This window comes from Diplodia seriata, assembly GCF_021436955.1.
Source record: "Diplodia seriata strain FDS-637 chromosome Unknown scaffold_4, whole genome shotgun sequence".
Classification (NCBI taxonomy): Eukaryota; Fungi; Ascomycota; class Dothideomycetes; order Botryosphaeriales; family Botryosphaeriaceae; genus Diplodia; species Diplodia seriata.
The window spans coordinates 3,093,796-3,112,577 of record NW_027117311.1 but is presented as its reverse complement, the minus strand read 5'-3'; the positions used below and the strand labels follow the sequence as shown (position 1 = coordinate 3,112,577).

The 18,782-nt window shown below is 58.4% G+C and overlaps 4 protein-coding genes across 4 annotated transcripts; 3 read left to right on the top strand and 1 right to left on the bottom strand.

Moving 5' to 3' along the window:
* Positions 1-100: 100 nt before the first annotated feature.
* Positions 101-1,627, top strand: SLS55_004825 (uncharacterized protein; the record flags this gene model as incomplete). Its single annotated transcript, XM_066776277.1, has 1 exon — positions 101-1,627. One exon carries the CDS (start codon positions 101-103, stop codon positions 1,625-1,627), a length of 1,527 nt encoding a protein of 508 aa, XP_066634158.1.
* A 4,022-nt stretch (positions 1,628-5,649) lies between these two features.
* SLS55_004824 (uncharacterized protein) lies at positions 5,650-6,078 on the top strand (the record flags this gene model as incomplete). The annotated part of the gene is made up of 1 exon (XM_066776276.1): positions 5,650-6,078. The coding sequence occupies one exon, from the start codon at positions 5,650-5,652 to the stop codon at positions 6,076-6,078; it is 429 nt and encodes a 142-aa protein (XP_066634157.1).
* Positions 6,079-8,816: 2,738 nt separating this feature from the next.
* SLS55_004823 (uncharacterized protein) lies at positions 8,817-14,232 on the top strand (the record flags this gene model as incomplete). The annotated part of the gene is made up of 5 exons (XM_066776275.1): positions 8,817-9,228; positions 9,284-9,410; positions 9,479-9,787; positions 9,856-10,751; positions 10,799-14,232. The coding sequence occupies 5 exons, from the start codon at positions 8,817-8,819 to the stop codon at positions 14,230-14,232; spliced, it is 5,178 nt and encodes a 1,725-aa protein (XP_066634156.1).
* A 2,347-nt stretch (positions 14,233-16,579) lies between these two features.
* Positions 16,580-18,649, bottom strand: SLS55_004822 (uncharacterized protein; the record flags this gene model as incomplete). The annotated part of the gene is made up of 2 exons (XM_066776274.1): positions 16,580-18,311; positions 18,375-18,649. The coding sequence occupies 2 exons, from the start codon at positions 18,647-18,649 to the stop codon at positions 16,580-16,582; spliced, it is 2,007 nt and encodes a 668-aa protein (XP_066634155.1).
* Positions 18,650-18,782: the final 133 nt, after the last annotated feature.

The following is an 18,782-nucleotide window of genomic DNA, read 5'->3' as shown; positions in this document are numbered from 1 at the left end:
CGGTTGCACCCAACCCCACAGCACACATTCACTGCCGTCAAGGTAGATTCGTCCGACATCCAACGCGCCTGTCGCTGCCATCCAGATCTTGCTCGGAATCATGTACGGTATCATCTGGAACAACAAGGACCTCACCGTCTTCCTGGTCGACATCCCAGGATCCATCGCCGCTGCCCAAGTCTTGAAACTTCAGCGCAACAGTTCACACCTGATTTCGGAAAAGCCGCGCCTCCACCCCTACGAGAACATCCCAGAGCCCAGGACTGAGAAAGCCAGAAAGAGGATGGAGCAACAGATGGACCCGAAAATGAAGTTGGTCTACCAAGAGATCCACCCGTACGTTACCGATGCTCTCGATCAAATCAAGGCCGCTCTCAAAAGCAAGCTCTGGTGCGGGGACCGCTACTACGTAACAAAACCATACCACCAGCAACTGAAGGATCAGGAGCGGGAGGATCCCGATAGTGGCAAAGGCCATACGGTACGCGATTCTACACTCGGTGCTGACACAGATGCTACTGATCGAGTCGGAACGCTCAAGATTCCCGCCAAGTTGATGCATTTGCTCGTCCAAGGCTACCCGCACATCCGCAAGGCAGAGAGCCAGGATCCTGATGAAGAGCCGCCGTCATTCCCGTCTAATTTCTACCGCTTTTTCCACAATCCCCAAGACAACACACTAAAACTCTCATACGTGCCCGACAAAGAGACTGCCGACAAGTTGAGAAAAATCGGAATAGAGCAAGCCTATGGAGACGAGGTTCCCGAGTACGGAAAGCCCCAGTTGTTCCGCATCCCGCCCGCCGCGAGCTTCATCCTGGGAAACTGTAACGATGGCCAGGACCTGGCAGAAGCTGCACAGCACATGCAAGAAGAGCATAACCAACCCAATGCATTCAACATAATCATCATGGACCCGCCGTGGCCGAATGCTTCTGCACAGGCTACCGGCTTCTATGAAACCGTCCGGGAGGTCTGGCAGATGGACTCCATGTTCGAGGGTATGAATCTTGAAGCGCGCATTGCTCCAGGAGGCTTTATCGGTGTATGGATCACCAACTCGCGTAAGGTTCGCGACTACGTGCTCGGCCCAAAGGGACTCTTTGCCATATGGGGAGTTGCTTTTGTTGAAGAATGGATTTGGATGAAGACGACAGTCGACGGCACTCCCGTGCTTGACCCAGGCAGCACATGGCGCAAGCCATGGGAGTGTTTCCTACTAGGCCAGGCGCCAGATAACCCGAACGTTCGCCGGCCGCCTGTTGGCAACGGGCCTGTCAAGAGGCGGGTGATCGTCGCCGTGCCGGATCGGCACTCGCAGAAGCCTTGCCTCAAGCCAATCATTGAGAAGGTGTGGAGGAAGGCGGAGGGCCAGTACACAGCCCTTGAGATCTTCGGCCGGGTCTCCGTGGCGGGATGGATGACCTGGGGGAATGAGGCGATCAAGTACAACTGGGATAGGTACTGGATCTCGGATGGCGAGAAGAGGGAGGATGTGGAGAAGTGGGACGGGGAGAAGTACCTATCCCAGTTGTACCTGATCGCCTCAGAGGAGGACAGGAGCGAGGAGAGGCCGGCTGCTCCGGAGAAGGCCGGCCAGAAGAGAAAGGCGGCTTCTCTGGCGTAGCCATCTTCTCCAAGTTCCTGTCCTCCGTGGGTATGCGGGGGATATGTAGAGAAATGATAATCCCGTTACCCAGCTCCCTTGACGTTAATTCTTGTGTCGCCTGGATCATACCAATTAGAGACAAAGTACCTTCTTTCTTCTGATGCCTTAGGTCCACTGTAGTCTCTAGCTGTCGACTCGGAACGCTCATAGTAGACAAGGACGGGAGTGGTAGGTCTGGCGGGCTTAGCGGGAGTATTGGTTGGCAGTGCCACTGTGCATTAGCCAGCCGATGTCAGAAGCGCGCTGAGTAGTTCTGCGGTAGGTGATAGAAGATTTGAGCCGTCGAGCACGCGACACTCTTCCACGTAGGTAGATGAATTCGATATCTGGACGTAGATGTGAGTCTTGAATGCAGGGAATCGCGTCCAGACATTGATTAACTGTCCGCAGAAGTATGGTGCAATATCCTTGAGGCTCAATTCTTTTGTCACCGGCTGTGGTTCAGATATATGGATGCAACTCCAATTCCTACTGGAAGGCCCTTTCCACCACGGATGGTCAGCAATCAGCATATCGACTATGCCATGCGTCCGGTAACTGTCCTGGGTTCCGGTAGCGATCTCCGATGGTAATAGCTTGCGAGTGACTTGGAGCGGCGAGTTCGAATAAGAACGCTGCTAGAACATACCAAACAACTGGTCTACACTGAACAGTGGATGCGATAGCTTCTGTTGTAGATCAAGCACTGGACCTGAGTGTCGAAAGGTCTCTTGGCTTGGATCCAACGGAGGACCGATTGGCATGTTTTCCGCACCACACCGACCATCCGAGAAGTCAGACAGTTTTCCTCGTCTAATCCCACCGACCTAGCCGGCCATTGATACCCGTGGAGCTCCTGTCCTCCGTGTGATGTAGTGGATAGACAGACGAAAGGAGAAACATGTTGCAAACATTGTGTGCATTGTTCATGCAGAGAACAGGTCGTTGCCGTGGTTCGTGAACGCATAATGGAGCGTGCTGTACGCATGAAAAAGGGAAGGGGGGATGTTTGACGTCTGTCGTATGATCTCCTGCCTTACCGCCTTTGAGAAACGGCGTCACCGTGCTTCTAACGGCGCTCGTGCCTTTTTCAAAGGCTACGCGAGTAATGGACCGCCGTCTCTTTCACATGCAAAGACGGCGGCGTCATTGGCGATGCTCTGACCGCCACAGGGTCCTGGCTAATTCTACAAAGTTTGAACTTACATACGACGTTCGCCTGCAACCTCTGGTGGTTTCGTCGAAACGACTAAAAACGAGAAACAGCGAACGGACTGCGCTTGCGCAACCAAAAACGCCATGCCTGCGCTCTGAGACAATCTCGAACGTCTGAAATGTGAATCTGGTTCAAGAATCGGTGCGCATTGCTCGCGGACCGTGGGCCAGGGTCCGGAAAAGAAGATGGGAATAACCTTCGTCGATTGCCGCGTGGTCGCCACAGAAAGCCACGGTCCCAAGGTTGAAAAGAGAAGGTGGCGATGGAACAAAAAGCTGGTAAGAATGATGGCGGGGCAGGCCTCGCGCGAGTCGACGACGACGGGAACAACGCGTCAGACAGACGGTTCCTTTCCCGCTCGGCTCTTCTGTCGTGTCGCTTGACGCGGTCGGAGGGAGTTGAGGCGTTTTTTCTCGTAGCGGCCGGCAAAGTCTTTCTCCTTGTCAGGACCTCATTCGTCCAAGTCAGCCCTTGGTTCCCCCAGCCACCCCGGACTGCCCATCCACGCTGCGGAGTCGAGGCAGCCGCCGGAAGCGCTTCCTCGGGCTCTGCAAGACGTCACTGGCAGGCTGGTCGCTCGCGAATCCCCCGCGTCGTTGTTGCAGCTGTCCCCACGAGTGAGCGAGAAATCGCCGCCGTGGTGGAGACTGACAGCTAGTTGGACGGAGACGACCAGTTCGAAGAGATATTCCCGACGGAAGCGCTGATGACGTCACGGCCGCCGCTGATTGGGCAGGAGGATGTGGCTGGTGTGGGCACAGAGCCTCTTAGGGCCCCCCCACGCCCTCGCCATCGTTGCAACTTGCGTGCTACGTTCCGAGGATCCACAGAATGCTCCGCTCAGCAATCAGCAATGCAACGTAGGTACGGCTCGACTATCGCTTAATCCGATGCGCTTTTGGGCTGAGGGCCATAGGGGTCCAGCTAGTCAGGGATAGGGGACGCTCAAGGAGGCTGACCGGCCGCGGGCGGTGGATCTGCGACATTTCTGCTTGCTCCAGATCGACATACTGCAGAAGCACTGAAGCAATGGTGTTGTAGAAGAAAGACATGTGGACGCGAGTCAAGTCATTTCAACAGGGGGGGAGGGCCCACATGAGCGGTGGGCTACATGACGGCATAGGGATCCTCCTCATCTCCGCCAGAGCTCGTTTCGCCGTTTCGAGCAAGATGGTGGAGCTCGCAGCACCGAAAAATCTCGAAGTAGCATGCAGTCGGATAGGAGGAAGACGCGGCGCGCCAGGGCCCTTCCCGACCGCCTTTGCAGATCGACCCTCGACCCTGCGGCGGCGTAACTGTCGCACGATGGCAAACTACGGGAGCTGCGCCGTCCGTCGGCTGGCGCGCCAGCTGCAATAAGGTTCTTCTGGAATTCTTTGGCGTCGCCGGGCAGAAGAGCGCTCGCGTGCTGCCACGTTGTTTTTTGAAACTCACCAGCAGCATGCTCTGCATCAAGGGGAGGACCCTGTTTAGGGCGCCCCAAGGCCGAGCGGCGGTTTGAGCGCGCACTGGCAGCTCCGGCGGAGAGATAGCCAACCAACCGCATCTGATTGTCAACGCTTGGAACCGAAGCTGCGCCAAACCCGGCGGGCTGGGCTAAAGTCGGCCGTGGCCGCCTAGTCTCTGATCGTTGCTCGGGAAGGCAGACCGGGACGTCGTTTGGGCAATATTCGACGAGAAGGGTGCCTCATGGCCACTTGACGGGAGCACTTGCGCGACACCAGCCGCGGCTGATCGCAGCGATCAAACGCGACTGCCGCCTGTCAGAAGGCCGCGGGCAGCGCCGTATCCATATTTTCTCCGCAGCTCGTCGTTGCCTCTCAAGGGCCGTGGGCCCGCCGTGCAACCGTTCCGCGCCGGTGCAAGGAGAGGCAGCTGGAGCGAAAAATGGAGCAGCTGGACCCTGGACCCAGACGAGTGCCCAGAGGAGTGCGCAGCGGCGAGGATTGCCGGCGGAGGCAGTAGCTGCCTTCCATGGGGCTGACGGGCAAATGGCAACGGAACGTCGACTTCAGGAAACGCCGCCGCAGGCTCCGCGCCCACCGCGGCGAGGGCGGCGGGCGAGCTCCCGTAGCCTCCATACGTGCGCAACGCCTCACAGGCAGCCCGGCGCGAAAGCCTGCGACCCCGTATCTACCCGACGGGAGATGAGATCTTGCTGTGTGCAGCGTCATCGTCAGAACGACCCCCACCCACAATAGCGCCGGGATGCACCGGTGCTGGGTCGCCTCGTCGGAGGCAGAAAGTTGGCAGCCCGCCGGCAGGAAACCAGCAGCCGCTGTGCCAGCGCTGCTGGCGCGCGCAGCCTGCTTGCTGATGCGTTGCTGAGTGATTGTGAGACGTGGCTAGGCAGGAGGCCAACTACTGTGTAGAGTCATCTGGCTCAGCCTGGTCGGGTGCACTGGCCCACACCGCCTGTCGGGAAGGGCGGTCAGAGCACCGGCCAGCGGAAACAGCTCACCCTGGCCCAAGGATTAATTTTGCTTTTCGGGCCAGCGCCACAACACGGACCCCCGGCAAAGCAAGCAACTCCGGCAGGGCAAGGGTGGGCAAGGGTGGTCGCCGTGTTTGTTGCTCGTCGATATAATACATCGCACGCGCCTCTTCCCCATGATTAGGTCTCAAGTGCTTCACACCAGACGCCAGCCTACATCACATTCACGCGGCCCTTGACCACTCGTCCACGCGAGCACCGACCCCGACACTATATTGGTCGCTTCCGCCCACCACACACAGCCCTGCTACCAGCACTGCCGCCCGCCCTGCTTTACGCGTCTACGACATTATGAATATCACGCCGTCTTCCTCAGCCTCTTCGTCTCCGCGCTCAACCTTCTCCATGGCTTCCACCTCCAGCTCCTCGTTCTCGAGCTCGCCTCGCGACATCTCCGGCTCGTCGCCTGCGGGCTACACCTGCGCATTCCCCAGCTGGCCGACAGGAAACAGCTTCTCGTCTGGCACGTACCGCAACAACACGCCCAGCTCCTACATCAGCGACGAGGACCTTTTCGGCGACGACCTGCTCGGCGGCTCTCCCTTCCTCGAGGAGGCGCCGGCGCCACCCCGGATGCCACAGATGCCGCAGCAGGTCGCACAGCCCCTCCTGCCGCTCTACGCCTCCCCCAAGAAGCCCAGGCAGCCGAGCTCCAAGCAGAGGCGCTCGTCCAAGCCGATGAGCCCCATCAGCGAGTCGCCTGCAAAGCCCGCCGAGTGAGCGGACAGCATTCTCACATCATCGATATTCAAGGTAAGCTACTCATTACCCGATCCGGGTCGCCGGCCCTACTACTAGGGTCCCAGCCCTCAGATCCCGAACACGGCTGACCCAACTCCGCAGGATGATTCCTTATCCAACATCTCGGCCTTGACTTTTCCGGAGCGTTTCCGATTCTTTACGATACCCCATCCGATACCCCGTTCTTCATTTCGCAACATGCAGTACCACGACCCCAGCTGCCGCCCCGCCCGCCGTGTCGGAGTCTTGCGCGCCTCTAGATGAAAGCGTGCAATTCGCGACACGGCTGTGATCAGCACCGGCGCGGCCGTCACTTGCACGGCGGCAGCACCACCACCCACCAACGCATGGCGCGCTGCGCGCTGCCACATTCATCCTCCCATCCAGCGACACGCTGCCCGCGACGTGCGCACACACGGCGGGATGCGCATTGCTCCTCGCGCCACGCACACATGCAGCACTGCATAAGACGGGTTGCCGCTGTGATACGGCTGGCACTCGTCGCAACCATCCCGGCCCGGGGCGCGGCTCCCGGGCCATAGCTGACGATCTGGATCGCTCCGCCAGCGTCAGCCCTTTTCTATTTCTTTTTTCGTTCATAAGCATTGCCTAAAGTGGCAGTACCAAGGGATGGCCCTGAGGAGGAGTGGAGGAAGCCTACGGCCGGCGAGCCGCCGTTAGGACTGGATTTCGGAGCGACATGCCTACTCTTATCATCTGCAGTAGCGTGGTGGAAATTCCAGAAGCATAAGGGAAGCCGCCCGCGAGGCCATACATGCTCGAAGGGGAAGCGGGACGAGAGCGAGGCGTGGCGGCAGGGTAGTTGTTAGTCCGGGCGCTTACCGCCCTGTGAAATGCATAGCAGATGATATCACACACAATACTCGCAACAGCATCGTTCGGCTCCTTTGTGATGAAAACCTCGTATGGGTCTGTTGGAGGATCATGATGCGATGAGGCCCACGACTCAGTTGTGACGCGCCATGCCAGTCCGCCGCTTCTTTCCCCTTCCCCGCGCCGCGGCGCTTGCCCAACCGCAGCGCGACGCTTTGGCCTCGCTGCAAGTCACACAACACGCAGGATCCACAAGGGAGAGCCCGTCCGTCCCTGTGAGAAAAGAATCGGTCGGAGCAGGACGAGGATGTGCGCGCTCTATTCCAGACGGCACCCCGATGCGGCGATCGACGGTCCGGGTTCCTGATTACCTGCTGCTGCCTTTGCTGCAACCAATATGAGGGGCCAGTTGGCAGTGCAGCGGACATGGCGCGGATTGGAAGATACCAGCTCGCCTAAGAGAGAAGCGTTGGCTTTGCCCCCGGTCACTCCGCGTCGCGCGCCTCCCTTCACATCCGTCTGCGCACGATGGCTGGCTGAGCGCCGTATGTCGGGCGGCTCTGGCGCACGTCTTTTCTCACCGCAAGATGGCAAGGCTCCATTATTCCATCACTCCCGTCACTCGTGAACGCGGTGGGCGTTTACGTTGGGCGCCGGGCAGCAAGCAGCAGCCCAGAGAAACACGTCATGCAGCATGTGGACGGCAAGAAAACGGTTTCGTGGAGCACATAATGTGGGCAACGACATGGAGAAGCGAGAACAGGCCCAGTTCGCGGACAGATCATGTTGCAAGCGATGTTCACCGGGCTCGCGCAGCCCGTGGGTTTGGGAAGAGACCGGAGCTGCACGAGTAAAAACCCAGCAAGGGCCTCGCGAGAGAGGCTGGGATGACGGAGACCGACATGCGAGGCGGCGCAGGCACGATCGACCTCTGTGCGACTCACCGCGCATCTCTGTTGCTAGCGAAAACGGGGCGGCGGAGCTGGGGCTGGCGAGCGGCGGACGGGATGGTTATGTGTGCTTGCGTGTGAGCCGCTGCGCCACTGCGAAGCCTCTCCGGAGCTTTAGAGCGTGTCTGGCCGGAGGGATTATTATTATAATCATCATCTGGCGAGCCTCACGCCTGGGGTAGGGGCGCGACTGGCGCGAAAGAAGGACGGGCTTAGGCACGCTGCTCCTCATGGCTTGACGTGCCTGCAGCGCAGCAGGGCGTTTTGAAACTCTGATAGGCCGTGTAGCCGCCGACTCCCAGGCTTGGCGTCTTCGCAGCACACACGACCCAGGGATTACTGGGCACGGCGCGTGGAACACGTCCGGATCACCTCTCATGCGGCCCAGTGGGAGGCCCGGGAGCAACGCTACGCCCGGTTGCCGCTCGTCCCAGCGCATCCGTCGACCGCTAGATGGTGTTGGTTGCAGAGTTTGCAGGCGATTATTAGACGCCTCGCCTTCTCTTTAAAGAAGACCCCTGGTGTCGTGCGGTCACGAGAGAGTGGCTGCCGAGTACCAGATAGGCGCCGGCCATTGATTCGACTCCCGCTCATTGCAGGCCTGGCCCCCCGGTGCAGCTTCTCCCTCTTATTCTGTCCCAAGCTAGCTGCAAGCCGTCCTCTGCCGTACCTGCCCGCACCAAGCGGGCTCATGCAAGTCCGTCCACACACAGCACAGTCACAGACGCGTGCGAGCCACAGGGTACGTGCTGGAATTCCCCGACTATGGTATACAAGGCCTCGCCGCCGCCCTCGAGCCCCAAGGCTTGTTCTATTTCTGGCATTTCGCTTTCTCCTCTCCACCACCACGCTCCTGGATGGTCCCCCGCCTGTCTCTGCTAACCCAAGCTCGCGTCCGCAGCATCATTAGCAGCAGCAACACCCGCAGCCGTCATGTCCGCCGGCCAGCTGCGTCGACACCGGTCGACGTCGCGCAGCAGCTCGCGGCGTGACGAGCAGGCGTCCTTCGCGCCGCCTGCGCCGAGCATAACTCCCAAGGCCCAAGAATTCGAGCCATGCGCCGCTACCGCCGCCTTCTTCCTGTACGCCCAGCGCAACGTCATCCTCTGCCTGCACCACGACACATTGGCCGTCGAGCGCCGCCTGGCGCTGCACCGCGAGGACGTGGCGTGGATCACCGTCGACAACGTTAGCGAGAGGGGAGCGGGGAGGCTGGTGGTGAGCTACGACGTCGGCAACACCGCCATTGTCTGGGACCTCCTCACCGGCGAGGAGGTCGCGCGCTTCGCCGCCTACGAGCAGATCAACGCTGCGACTTTCATGCGCAATGGCAACGTCGCGTTCGGTACGCACCCCATGACGCGCAGTGAGCTGTCATGCGCCTCGGAGCTAACGCACAGCAGGCAACTCCCAAGGAAACGTCATCCTCTTCGAGCCCGCGACCTCCGAGCACATTTCGGCGCGCACAATCTTCGACCCCATCACCGCGTTGGCGCCCGCGGCTGACTGCCGCACCTTTGCGATTGGGTACGGACTGGAGCTCTGACCTGCGGGTCGTCCCCACGGGAGGATTGGTTCGCTAACAGCGGCTACAGCTACCAGAACGGCTCCATCCTCATTGTCACGCTGCAGCCGTCGTTCACCATCCTGCACACGCTCACGACCCCGAAGCAGCCGTCGCCCATCATCAACCTGGCCTGGCATGGCTCGTCGTCGAAGCAAAAGTCGGAGATGCTCGCCACCCAGACGTGCGACGGCGATCTTCGCGTCTGGAGCGTGCCCAAAGCTCCGAGCAGCGACCCGCCCTGCGTGATCCGGATTCTCAATCGGTCCGAGAACAGGGAAACTGGCCCGTGCTGGTTCGGCTGGTCTAAGAACGGCCGCATCGTGCAGTACTCGGAAGGGTAAGACCTGTCTCGGTAACGTGCAAATCTTATGAAGCTTGGTGCTGATGCTTAATGTTCTCTGACAGCGCCACCTACGCCTGGGACGTAAGAACTAAGAAAGTCACGTACGACATCGTCCCGACCATCGAGGGCGTCTCCGCCATCGCCAACTTCGGCCCGGGTGCTGTTCTGTTCACCCTAGGCCGCAACCACACCGTTCAGCAATACGACATCAACCCAAATCAGACCCCCGTAATAGTTGCTAACGTCCAACATGTGCCGGCGAACGCGCCCCCTTCGCCGCCAAACTCGATCGAGGAGAAGGAGCAGCAGCAGCATCATCATCACTACCAAGAAGAGGAAGAGCAAATGCAGGAGGAGCTACAGCAAGAGCATGAAGAACCTGCTCCGGCCTTGCCAGTTTACCTCGATGAGAGCAGCGAGGGTGAGGGGGCCGCCGCCATGTCGCCATTGCAGAAGATTGCGCGAGAGATGGACCAGCTGGAGGAGGAGAGGCGGGACCGCGTCGGGCCCCTTAGCCCTGTGTCGAGCCGCGGTTCTTCTACAAGCTCCCGCTCGTCTGGTGGGTCACGGAGAAACCTCTACCGCTACGACAAGCCATCTTCTCGAGCTTCTGAAGGCTCGGATGGAACTGTCTTTTCGTCAGGTTCTTCCATGCGGTCTGGCTCTTCTTACAAAGCTCGCGAAAGCATGTCCATCCGCTCGGGGTCATCATTCGCATCCTCAAGACATCGTTCCAAGGGATCATCCTCACTCCGGAAGGAAATGCTTCGGAGTCCAGAGGAAAGCACGAACACCGCGGAAATGGATCTGTTCCCTTTCACGAAAGCTAGACTCAGCGACGTTCCATTCAGGATGCCGCAGCCAGGCGCGGCGAAGACCCCTGATGAGCTCAGGCAGCAAATGCTTAGCGTGGTTTTTGGCTGGGAAGATGACATTGAGATGCTCATCCGTGAAGAGCGTAAGTTTGCTTACCACTGATTGCTGGATCGCAACTAATTTGATCAGTGTGTCGTCACCCCCCTGGTTCGGGAAGCAGCGTTTTGTTGTCAAAGTGGCTTGGTGATAACGGGGCCGATTTGATGGCTTCTATGATGGGCTCCGAGTCGATGACATCTTCCGACTGGATGTTGCTTGCTCTGTGCTCAATGGGCCAGAACTCGCAGAAAAAGGTTGGAGAGGCGTTTGTGCAAAGATTGCTGGAGAAGGGCGACGTCCATCCCGCAGTCGCCCTCCTTCTCGGTCTTGGTGAGTTGAATGAAGCTGTCGAGGTGTACGTCGCTCGCAAATACTACCTCGAAGCTGTGCTCCTCACCTGCCTCCTTTTCCCTCACGACTGGCAGCGGCAATCATTCCTGGTCAGGAAATGGGGCGAGGTTTCAGTCACTACTCGCCAGCCCGAGCTTGCAGTCCGATGCTTCTATTGTACCAGCATGGAATCCACCGAGCCCTGGACATCACCCAAGGCACAAAACGATGTTTACCAAGCCCAACAAGCCCAACACGAGGCTCAGCTTAGCCCTCCCCTTTCTCCACCTTCTGCCGGCCCGAATCGCGTTAAGCAGTCCGGTCTTAAGCTCTTCACCACCTTCAACGACGACGCTAGCAGTGCACTTTCTGCTGGCGGCGACCGCACAGCGATGGGGGTTACTCCTATCGCCCAGTCGGCGCTCTCTCCTGGTGGAGGAAATAATTGGTTGCACCCGGGCAGGAGTGCTCGGGAGCCGTCCTCGGCCAGAACGGCGACTCCAGGTGGCTACGGTCGGAGGCGCTTCCCATCCAAGCCTGACTACATGAGGGGAACTCCCATTCAAGAAACTCCGACTGTTGGCGGCGACACACCACTCCCAACAACAGCGGTGAAGGAGCCTGAGTCTATCGAAATCAATTTCGGAATTGACCAAGATTCCGTTCACTCTCGCCACCCCAGCATTGAGGTCACGCAAGAGGAACCGAAGGAGGAACCTAAGGACGAAGGACCGATGTTGCTTAGTGCGGTTGCGTACACTCCGATCGAGTCAAAGAAGAAGGTGGCTGAGGCATTACCATCCCCTGCTCACGGTATTTTCGAGCACCTCAAGCAAGAATCACGCCAGCGGAACGGTTCCAGAGACCGAAAACCGGATGGTCTTTATCTTGATGTGGTGGACACCGTCGAGACCAGTGATGCACCTTCAACTGCATCGCAGTCTGGATTCTTAGCCGGTCGCAACGCCGAGCTCAGCCCCCCACTAACGAGCAACAGTGTCAAGAGCTCCAAGGTCAGAAGCATCGATCAATACATTAGCAGCCTGGACGAGGCCAGCTATCACTCGCGATCGCGGAAGGCTAGCCGCTCTCGTGCTGGCAGCAAAGACCGTGTGGGAAGGACCAGCAGGCAAGGTGCCCGTGACGGGTCTCAGACTCGCGGACGCTCTGGCACACGCTACATCAAGCCTGCCAAGCGCTCCCCGTCCTCGCCGGTTCCCATGTCTCCGGAAGAAGCCGCTTTGTACAGCAGCGGCAACAACAGCGGCAACAACGACAGCTTCGATGACGAGCGGTATTACAAGATTGCCTCCCCAGCGGTGGCTTCTACGCGTGGGCGCAGCCGCAGCGACACTCGCGGTACGTCCAAGGTTAGATCATCGTCGAAGCTTGACCGACGCCAGGAATCTACGGAGCGCAGGTCTCGTAGCCGGAACGGACACCTCGGCAGCAGGGCGGCCAGCCGTCAAGCAAGCCGAGATGGTCGTTCCGGCGGAGAGGAAAGAGGCCGTACGTCTCCCATCTCGCCTGTTCCCATGTCCTCGGATCCACTCTTCTACAAGAGCGATGGCGATGATGACGGTCCTTTCGAGATCGTAAAGTCTCCTGTCAGAACCCGCCAGCGAAGCTCCAGCCGCCGGCCAAGTGGAAGGTCTAGACAAGCTTCGCCTGACCGTCATGGTCGGGAACGATCACAGAGCCGCAGACCTAGCCAGCAGGACATTACAAGCATTCGCCCCGAGTCTCCGGAAATGACCACCGGCCGTCAGGCCTCTCGCCAGCGCATGCCGAAACTGCAGACGGACTTCTCGTCCGGATCTGCCGTTGCTGCGCAAAGGATCCTCTCTCAGAAGGAACGGGCTGCCCGTGAGCTCGAAGAGCGTCGTCTGTCCCTGGCCAGGAGGCCTTCCGCCCCGGTGATTCCGCATCCGCAGGAACTGTCCAGGCCTTCGATCTATGGTCGCTCCTTGACCGATTTGGGAAACTCGCCTAACTCGGCCATGCCGCCCATGTCCTCGCACAGCGACAAGGGTCTGCCTCGCAGCCAGACCGTCGATCCCGAAATGATGCGTTACAATCCCAGACATACCACTGGAACTTCGACCAGGTCGATGCCAATTGGACTTCCCGCGACGCCCCGGGCTCTGCGTCATCCCAGGTACATGAGCTCTGACCCCGAGCGGGATGAGGTGCCTGCCGTGCCCCAGATCCCGGAGCACATCATCGAGGTGAACATCGACAACAATGCAGAAGTCCAAGACGACGTCGCGCCCCTTCTTCCCGCAACTACGTTCGGTCAGACGGGACCGCAGAGCCCGCAGCGCTCGGTTTCGGCGCCTCCGGAGCACATCAACGGCACCAGGCGAGGATCGGCCAGCAGCCGTGGCAGTGGCAATAAGCGGATCAGCCCGCCGCCGATTACGGCCAGCATTGCCGAGGCGTTGCACGGGGAACAGGTGATCGTCGTTGGTGAGCCCGAAGCGAAGGAGAACCCTCCTCTTCTCGCAGAGTTGCAGCATCTGAACGCTCCTCCACCGCCACCGCCACCGCCCATGTTCCATTCGCACAGTCGCACGGGCAGCGGTGTCATCAATATCGCCATCGATGAGAATCCCAATGGCCGCACGATCACCCCTGCTATGCCTCCGCCAATCGACTATCCAGTCAACGACAACATGTCGAACATGTCGAATATGTCGAATATGTCGCCGCCGCCGCCCATGCCGCCGCGCCCGCACACTGGCTCGCCCTCGATGCACCGTCGCGGCCGCGGCTCCGTCAGCGAGAGCATTGGCAGCAGACTTCGCGGTGTGACTGAGCGCATGCGCAGCACCTCACGCTCGCGGGCAAAGTCGCCGCCAAACGACTTCGCGCCTTCACCCTACGAGACGGTCATCCCGGGCCTTGACTTCAGCCACAGCCGCTCCAACAGCTCGTACCAGCAGATACAGCGTACCAGATCGCCGCTCAGCGAGGGCCAGAGCTTCCTGGACCAAATCCCACCTCCGCCGCCGCCGGCTCCTTCGGCAGGAAGTCCGATGATGGAGCAAGTCATCCCACCCGACACATATGCGCCGAGCCGCCAGAATGACCGCGGGTACATGCGCCATCCGCGGGAGATCAGGGCCAATATGCCGCCGGACTCGATCCAGGCGGGTGTTGTGCCAATGGAGAGTCCCACCGGCATGATCTGAGCGTTTCGAGTGACCGTCTTTGGCGCGCGGGTGGCCGCATGAGTCGAGGCCTCAGCTGAAGCGCTGCAGTGTCACACGCCACCGCCATCGTCCAGCTAAGACAGCGTCGTCAGCCATTCCTCAATCAGTCTCAGCTTTCATCTCGCTTCTCCTGCTTGTCCCACCCTCACCGGAAAGCAACCGTCTCTCGTACACAAAATCACGAAAACCCAAAAAAAGCAATCGCGCTCGATTTAACACATTATACCACTGAGATGACCCTTAACGACCATTTCTACCAATCATCTGTTGCAAGCTTTCTCGGTTCTTCCCTTCAGGCCTTCGCCGAAGGAAAAGCATTACATAATCCAGGCATAGCCCCCACCTGCTCATTCGTGTTTATACCCCTCTTCTGAGAGGTATAAAGCACAGCTCGATATATACCATCATCTCCACACACGCGAACGTTGATTCTCTGTCTTGGATGCGGAAAGGAAATTTTTTTTTGACACTTTCCATCCTACCATTCATCATCATTGATACCTGATACCCTTCTTCGGAAACTTCTCTTCGAAGCATTCACAGTTTGTCCACTTCGCGACCAGTTTGGACTTTTTTTTTTCTCTTTTGCTTTTGGCGATTTCTTTTCTGTCTGTATTTTTTTCTCTTCTCATGGTTTAGCGTCTGGTACGAAACTTTTCATCCGTTAGTTCTTTCAAATTTGTCTTGCAGTGCGTATTCGATAACTTTCCTTGAATATACTGTTTTGAACTGTGTGTGTGTGTGTTCGGACAGCTTCTTCACCTCTTCTGGACCCTTTTGTGAGGGCTCTTGTATTGGACCAGCGGAAAGAAAGGTGTTTATTCGGGCTATGCTTGACATGGGAAAAGGGGAACGAGAAACGACGGGGAATCGGGAAAAAAGAACAGCTCTCCTTGAATATCTCTTGCCAACTGTAGAATTCTCCCCTTTCCCTTCGCACTCTCCCCTTGTTGTAGTTCTATAGCCCCCCTTTTGCTTGCCGGCTCAACGAAGTTGTTTTGGTGATCGAATTAAATATGACTACCCTCTCTGACTTCCGAACCTTTTCTTTCTTGATTACCCAATTCTTTCTTTTTGGCTTTGATTCTAGCATAGTTATTTGATCGATATGGATCCATGATTCCGAGCGCGACCAATGTTTGTGTGTCAACTTCTTTACCTTTTATTTCTTTCTGTTCTCCGTTCTCTCCCAAAGTGCGTGTGTGATGTGGGTCGCCCAGCAGCTGCTTATCATTCCATGTTCAAAGATTCTCATTGGGAGAGAGGGGTGCTGGTTCGGTGCGTAGGAAACGGGTTGTAATGCATGCAGGCATGCATTACGCGTGCGTGCTAGGAACGGCTTATCTTTACTTCCGCCTCTAGTTCTGTCGTACTTGCATTTTGTTTTTTAATCTGGATTGCATTCCGGCCTTGATATCTGGGAGGCCACGGCAAGCGGGATACCAGCGAGATTCGCAAGGGAAAGAAAGACGTAACATCCTTCCCGTCCATCTCGTTTCTTTCACCCCTCTACCCTTCATGTTGCGTGCAAAGAGAAACAGAATATGCCTCACGGCCAGATTAGAGACGATTAAATACACTCTTGAGGAGCTGTTTGTGCAGAAACGAAAGAAGAGTGCCTTTTAATACATCCCTTCCCAAATTTAGCTATGTCCCTTTCATCTTTTGGCTCTCTATTTTTCCGGCTTCGGGTTTGTTGCTGATCTCTTCCCATATGCCTTTTCCCTCAGCACAACTCCCTTTCATCACCTTCTGACAATGGAAATATCTCGATATCCCAACTTCACGCTCATGAGCTCTAGTCTTAACGGAATCACCTCGTGGCGACGACTGATCGAGGAAGGGAGTAAAGAGAAATCTCCTTCTCCATCTGTTCCTTCAGGGTGCATTGTCCTCCATAAAGATTACACTCCGTGCATCATCAAGAAATCTCAATGATCAGCTTCCCCATTTCCCTCAACAGCTGGAAAACCTTGACGCAAAAAATTCAAAAGACAGAGGACTAGCTGTTTGACCCGGTGGCAGATGCCGACGGGGAGAGCCGCCACTCCAGCGAAAAGCCTCGTGAGCAAGATGCCCTCCTTGCACCTTTTTATGCTTTCCTCTCTTCTCTCTACCAGCACACTCCAGAGGCCACTGAAGTTTCAGAGCGTTTTGCTGAGGAGCTGGAGCGGGGGAGTGAGTGCAACAACTGCAATTGTAGTTGGCTAGGAGTGGGTTCGGGAACCTCAATACATTCTTGCTGCACGCTTCTGGCTGAAATTAGTGGTGCTTATTCCTCGGTGAAGAAATCACTGCCTCAAAAAGCGCAGAAAAGCCATGATCATTAAGATGGCGTGTCAGCAGCGGCGGCTTGAGCTTTGGGGGCAGCAGCAGGAGCAGCAGGAGCAGCGGCCGGAGCAGCAGCGGCGGAATTATTGCCAGCAGCGTTGGCGGCAGATGCGTTCGCACCAGCACCGCTGCTACCGCCGCCACTACCACGGCCACGCCCACCGCGTCCACCCCTGAACCCGGCCCGACCACCTCCTCCACTGCCGCCGCCACCAGATCCCATCATCGAACCGCCGGCTGCAGCGGCAGGGCCGGCAGGGGGTACTCTCGGGGCGCGCTGAGCGGGTGTCTTATCCTTGCGCTCGAGCACCTGAACAGCGCCCTCTGCGACTTTGACGGGGCTGGCCTGTATGGCCTTCTGGAGGCCGTCGGGCTCCTTGAAGTCGACGTACGCGAAGCCCTTGCGCTTGTCGATCTCGACCTTGTCAATGGCACCGAAGACGGAAAGGGCGGCCTCGATGAGCGGCTCCGTGATGCCTTGCGAAGGGTTGGCGTGCTTGAGGAAGGCCTGGCGAGCGGTGGCGGCGGGCGCGGCGGCAGCAGAGGCCGCAGCAGCGTTATTGGCCTTGCGGGAAGAAGTGGGACGCGAAGCGGCGGGCGAGTTCTGCTGCGCCGCTGGACCGGTTGGTGCTTTGGGCGGGGGAGCATTGGCTGATCCATCGTTGGCGGGGCTGGGAGCTACGGGTGTGGCCTGCTGCTGTGCATTCTGGGGCTTCTTGAGTATCTTAGGCCCAGTGGGCGGTGTGGGAGCTGCAGCTGGCTTGGCCTGGTCAGCAGCGGCCGCCTCTGCATTCGCCTTTGCAGCCTTTTGAGCACGACGCTCCGCACGTGTGGGGCGAGAATCTTTCTTGCCAGAACGAGATTCCGAGCCTGCCTTGGGAGCGTTGGAGGGCATAGCGGCACCACCATCCTTGGTAGCGGGTGAAGCTGAAGCCGGTGATGCAACAGCGGATTCTTTGGGTGTCGTAGTCTCAGCCGCCTTCGCCGGCTCTTGCGCTGTGTCTCGACGGCCGCGCCGGCCACCGGCAGCAGGGCCAATACCCAGGTCTCGCTGAAGCATCTGCTTGGCAATACTAGTGCTGCCACGTTCACGTTTGCGCTCCGAAGCCGGCGTGCTAGGAGTAGTAGCCTTGTTCTCGTCCGTCTTTTCGGGTTCCGTGTTCTTCTTGTTGAGAATCTTAACCTCCTTCGGCGTGGATTCCTTTGCGGCCTTTTCGGACTTAGACTGCTTGCTGCTCTTTTCCTCCTTAGCGCCTTTGCGGCTCTTCTTGTCAGCCTTGGAAGCTGCCTTTTCCTCCTTGGACTCTCCCCGGGCATGTTTGCCCTGACCCTTGGAGGCTTGCGGTTTCTCCTTGGCGGCCTTCTTCTCCCTCAGATGTTCGATCAGAGGGGTTGTTTTGATCTCCTCCTTCTTCGCAGTTGTGTCCTCGACCGCATTGTCGACCGGGGCGGGCTTCGAGACGGGGTTGGTGAGGCTTTCGAGAAAGTCCTTGAACTCTGGGTCTTGGTCGATGAGGCCCTGGCGAGCATCGTTGCGGCGGCGGCCACCGGGAGTGCGGCTGAAGGGGGCAAAGTCGACAGTGGGGGCACCGATCAAGGCGGGGTCTCGTGTAGAGTTCTTCGCGTCATTAAAGGCAGTCTTGCGCACCTTGTCGGCGAGAGGCACGACATGAGTTTGGTCAGTCAGGTGGAAATAGGCGCGAGACGGCTTCGAAGGCTTTGCCAGGCTGGTGTGTATAGTTAGCGGGGCGCACCCAGCGGAAAAAAGGGCCAATGGAGCTTGGGCGCACTCTTTCGAAATCTTGCCGGCCTTGTAGCTGAACCAATCGACCCTGCCCTGGCCCAGCTTCCACTCGTCGCCCAGCGCGAGCTCAAACTCCTGCTGGGTCAGGCCGGGGGCAAGGCGGCGCACGACGAGCTTGAGGCGCGGCTGGTGCGAGCGATTCGAGGCGCCGCGGGGCGCACCGTTGGTGGCGGCCGGGCTGGTGTTTTTCTGTAGGGCAGCGGCAGGTACGGGCAGCACCCCGTTAGCGCCCGGCGCCGGGGCAGTGGACGGCGGCGCCATGGCGAGCGTGCGGCTGGAGGAGTGGTGGTGCGTTCGAGGTGGTGGTGCTCTGGGATGCAGGCGGCCGGGCTTATGACATCGGCGCGGCGTCTGCTTGGGCGCGGTGCGCAGGCGGTGCTGGGACGGGGCCACG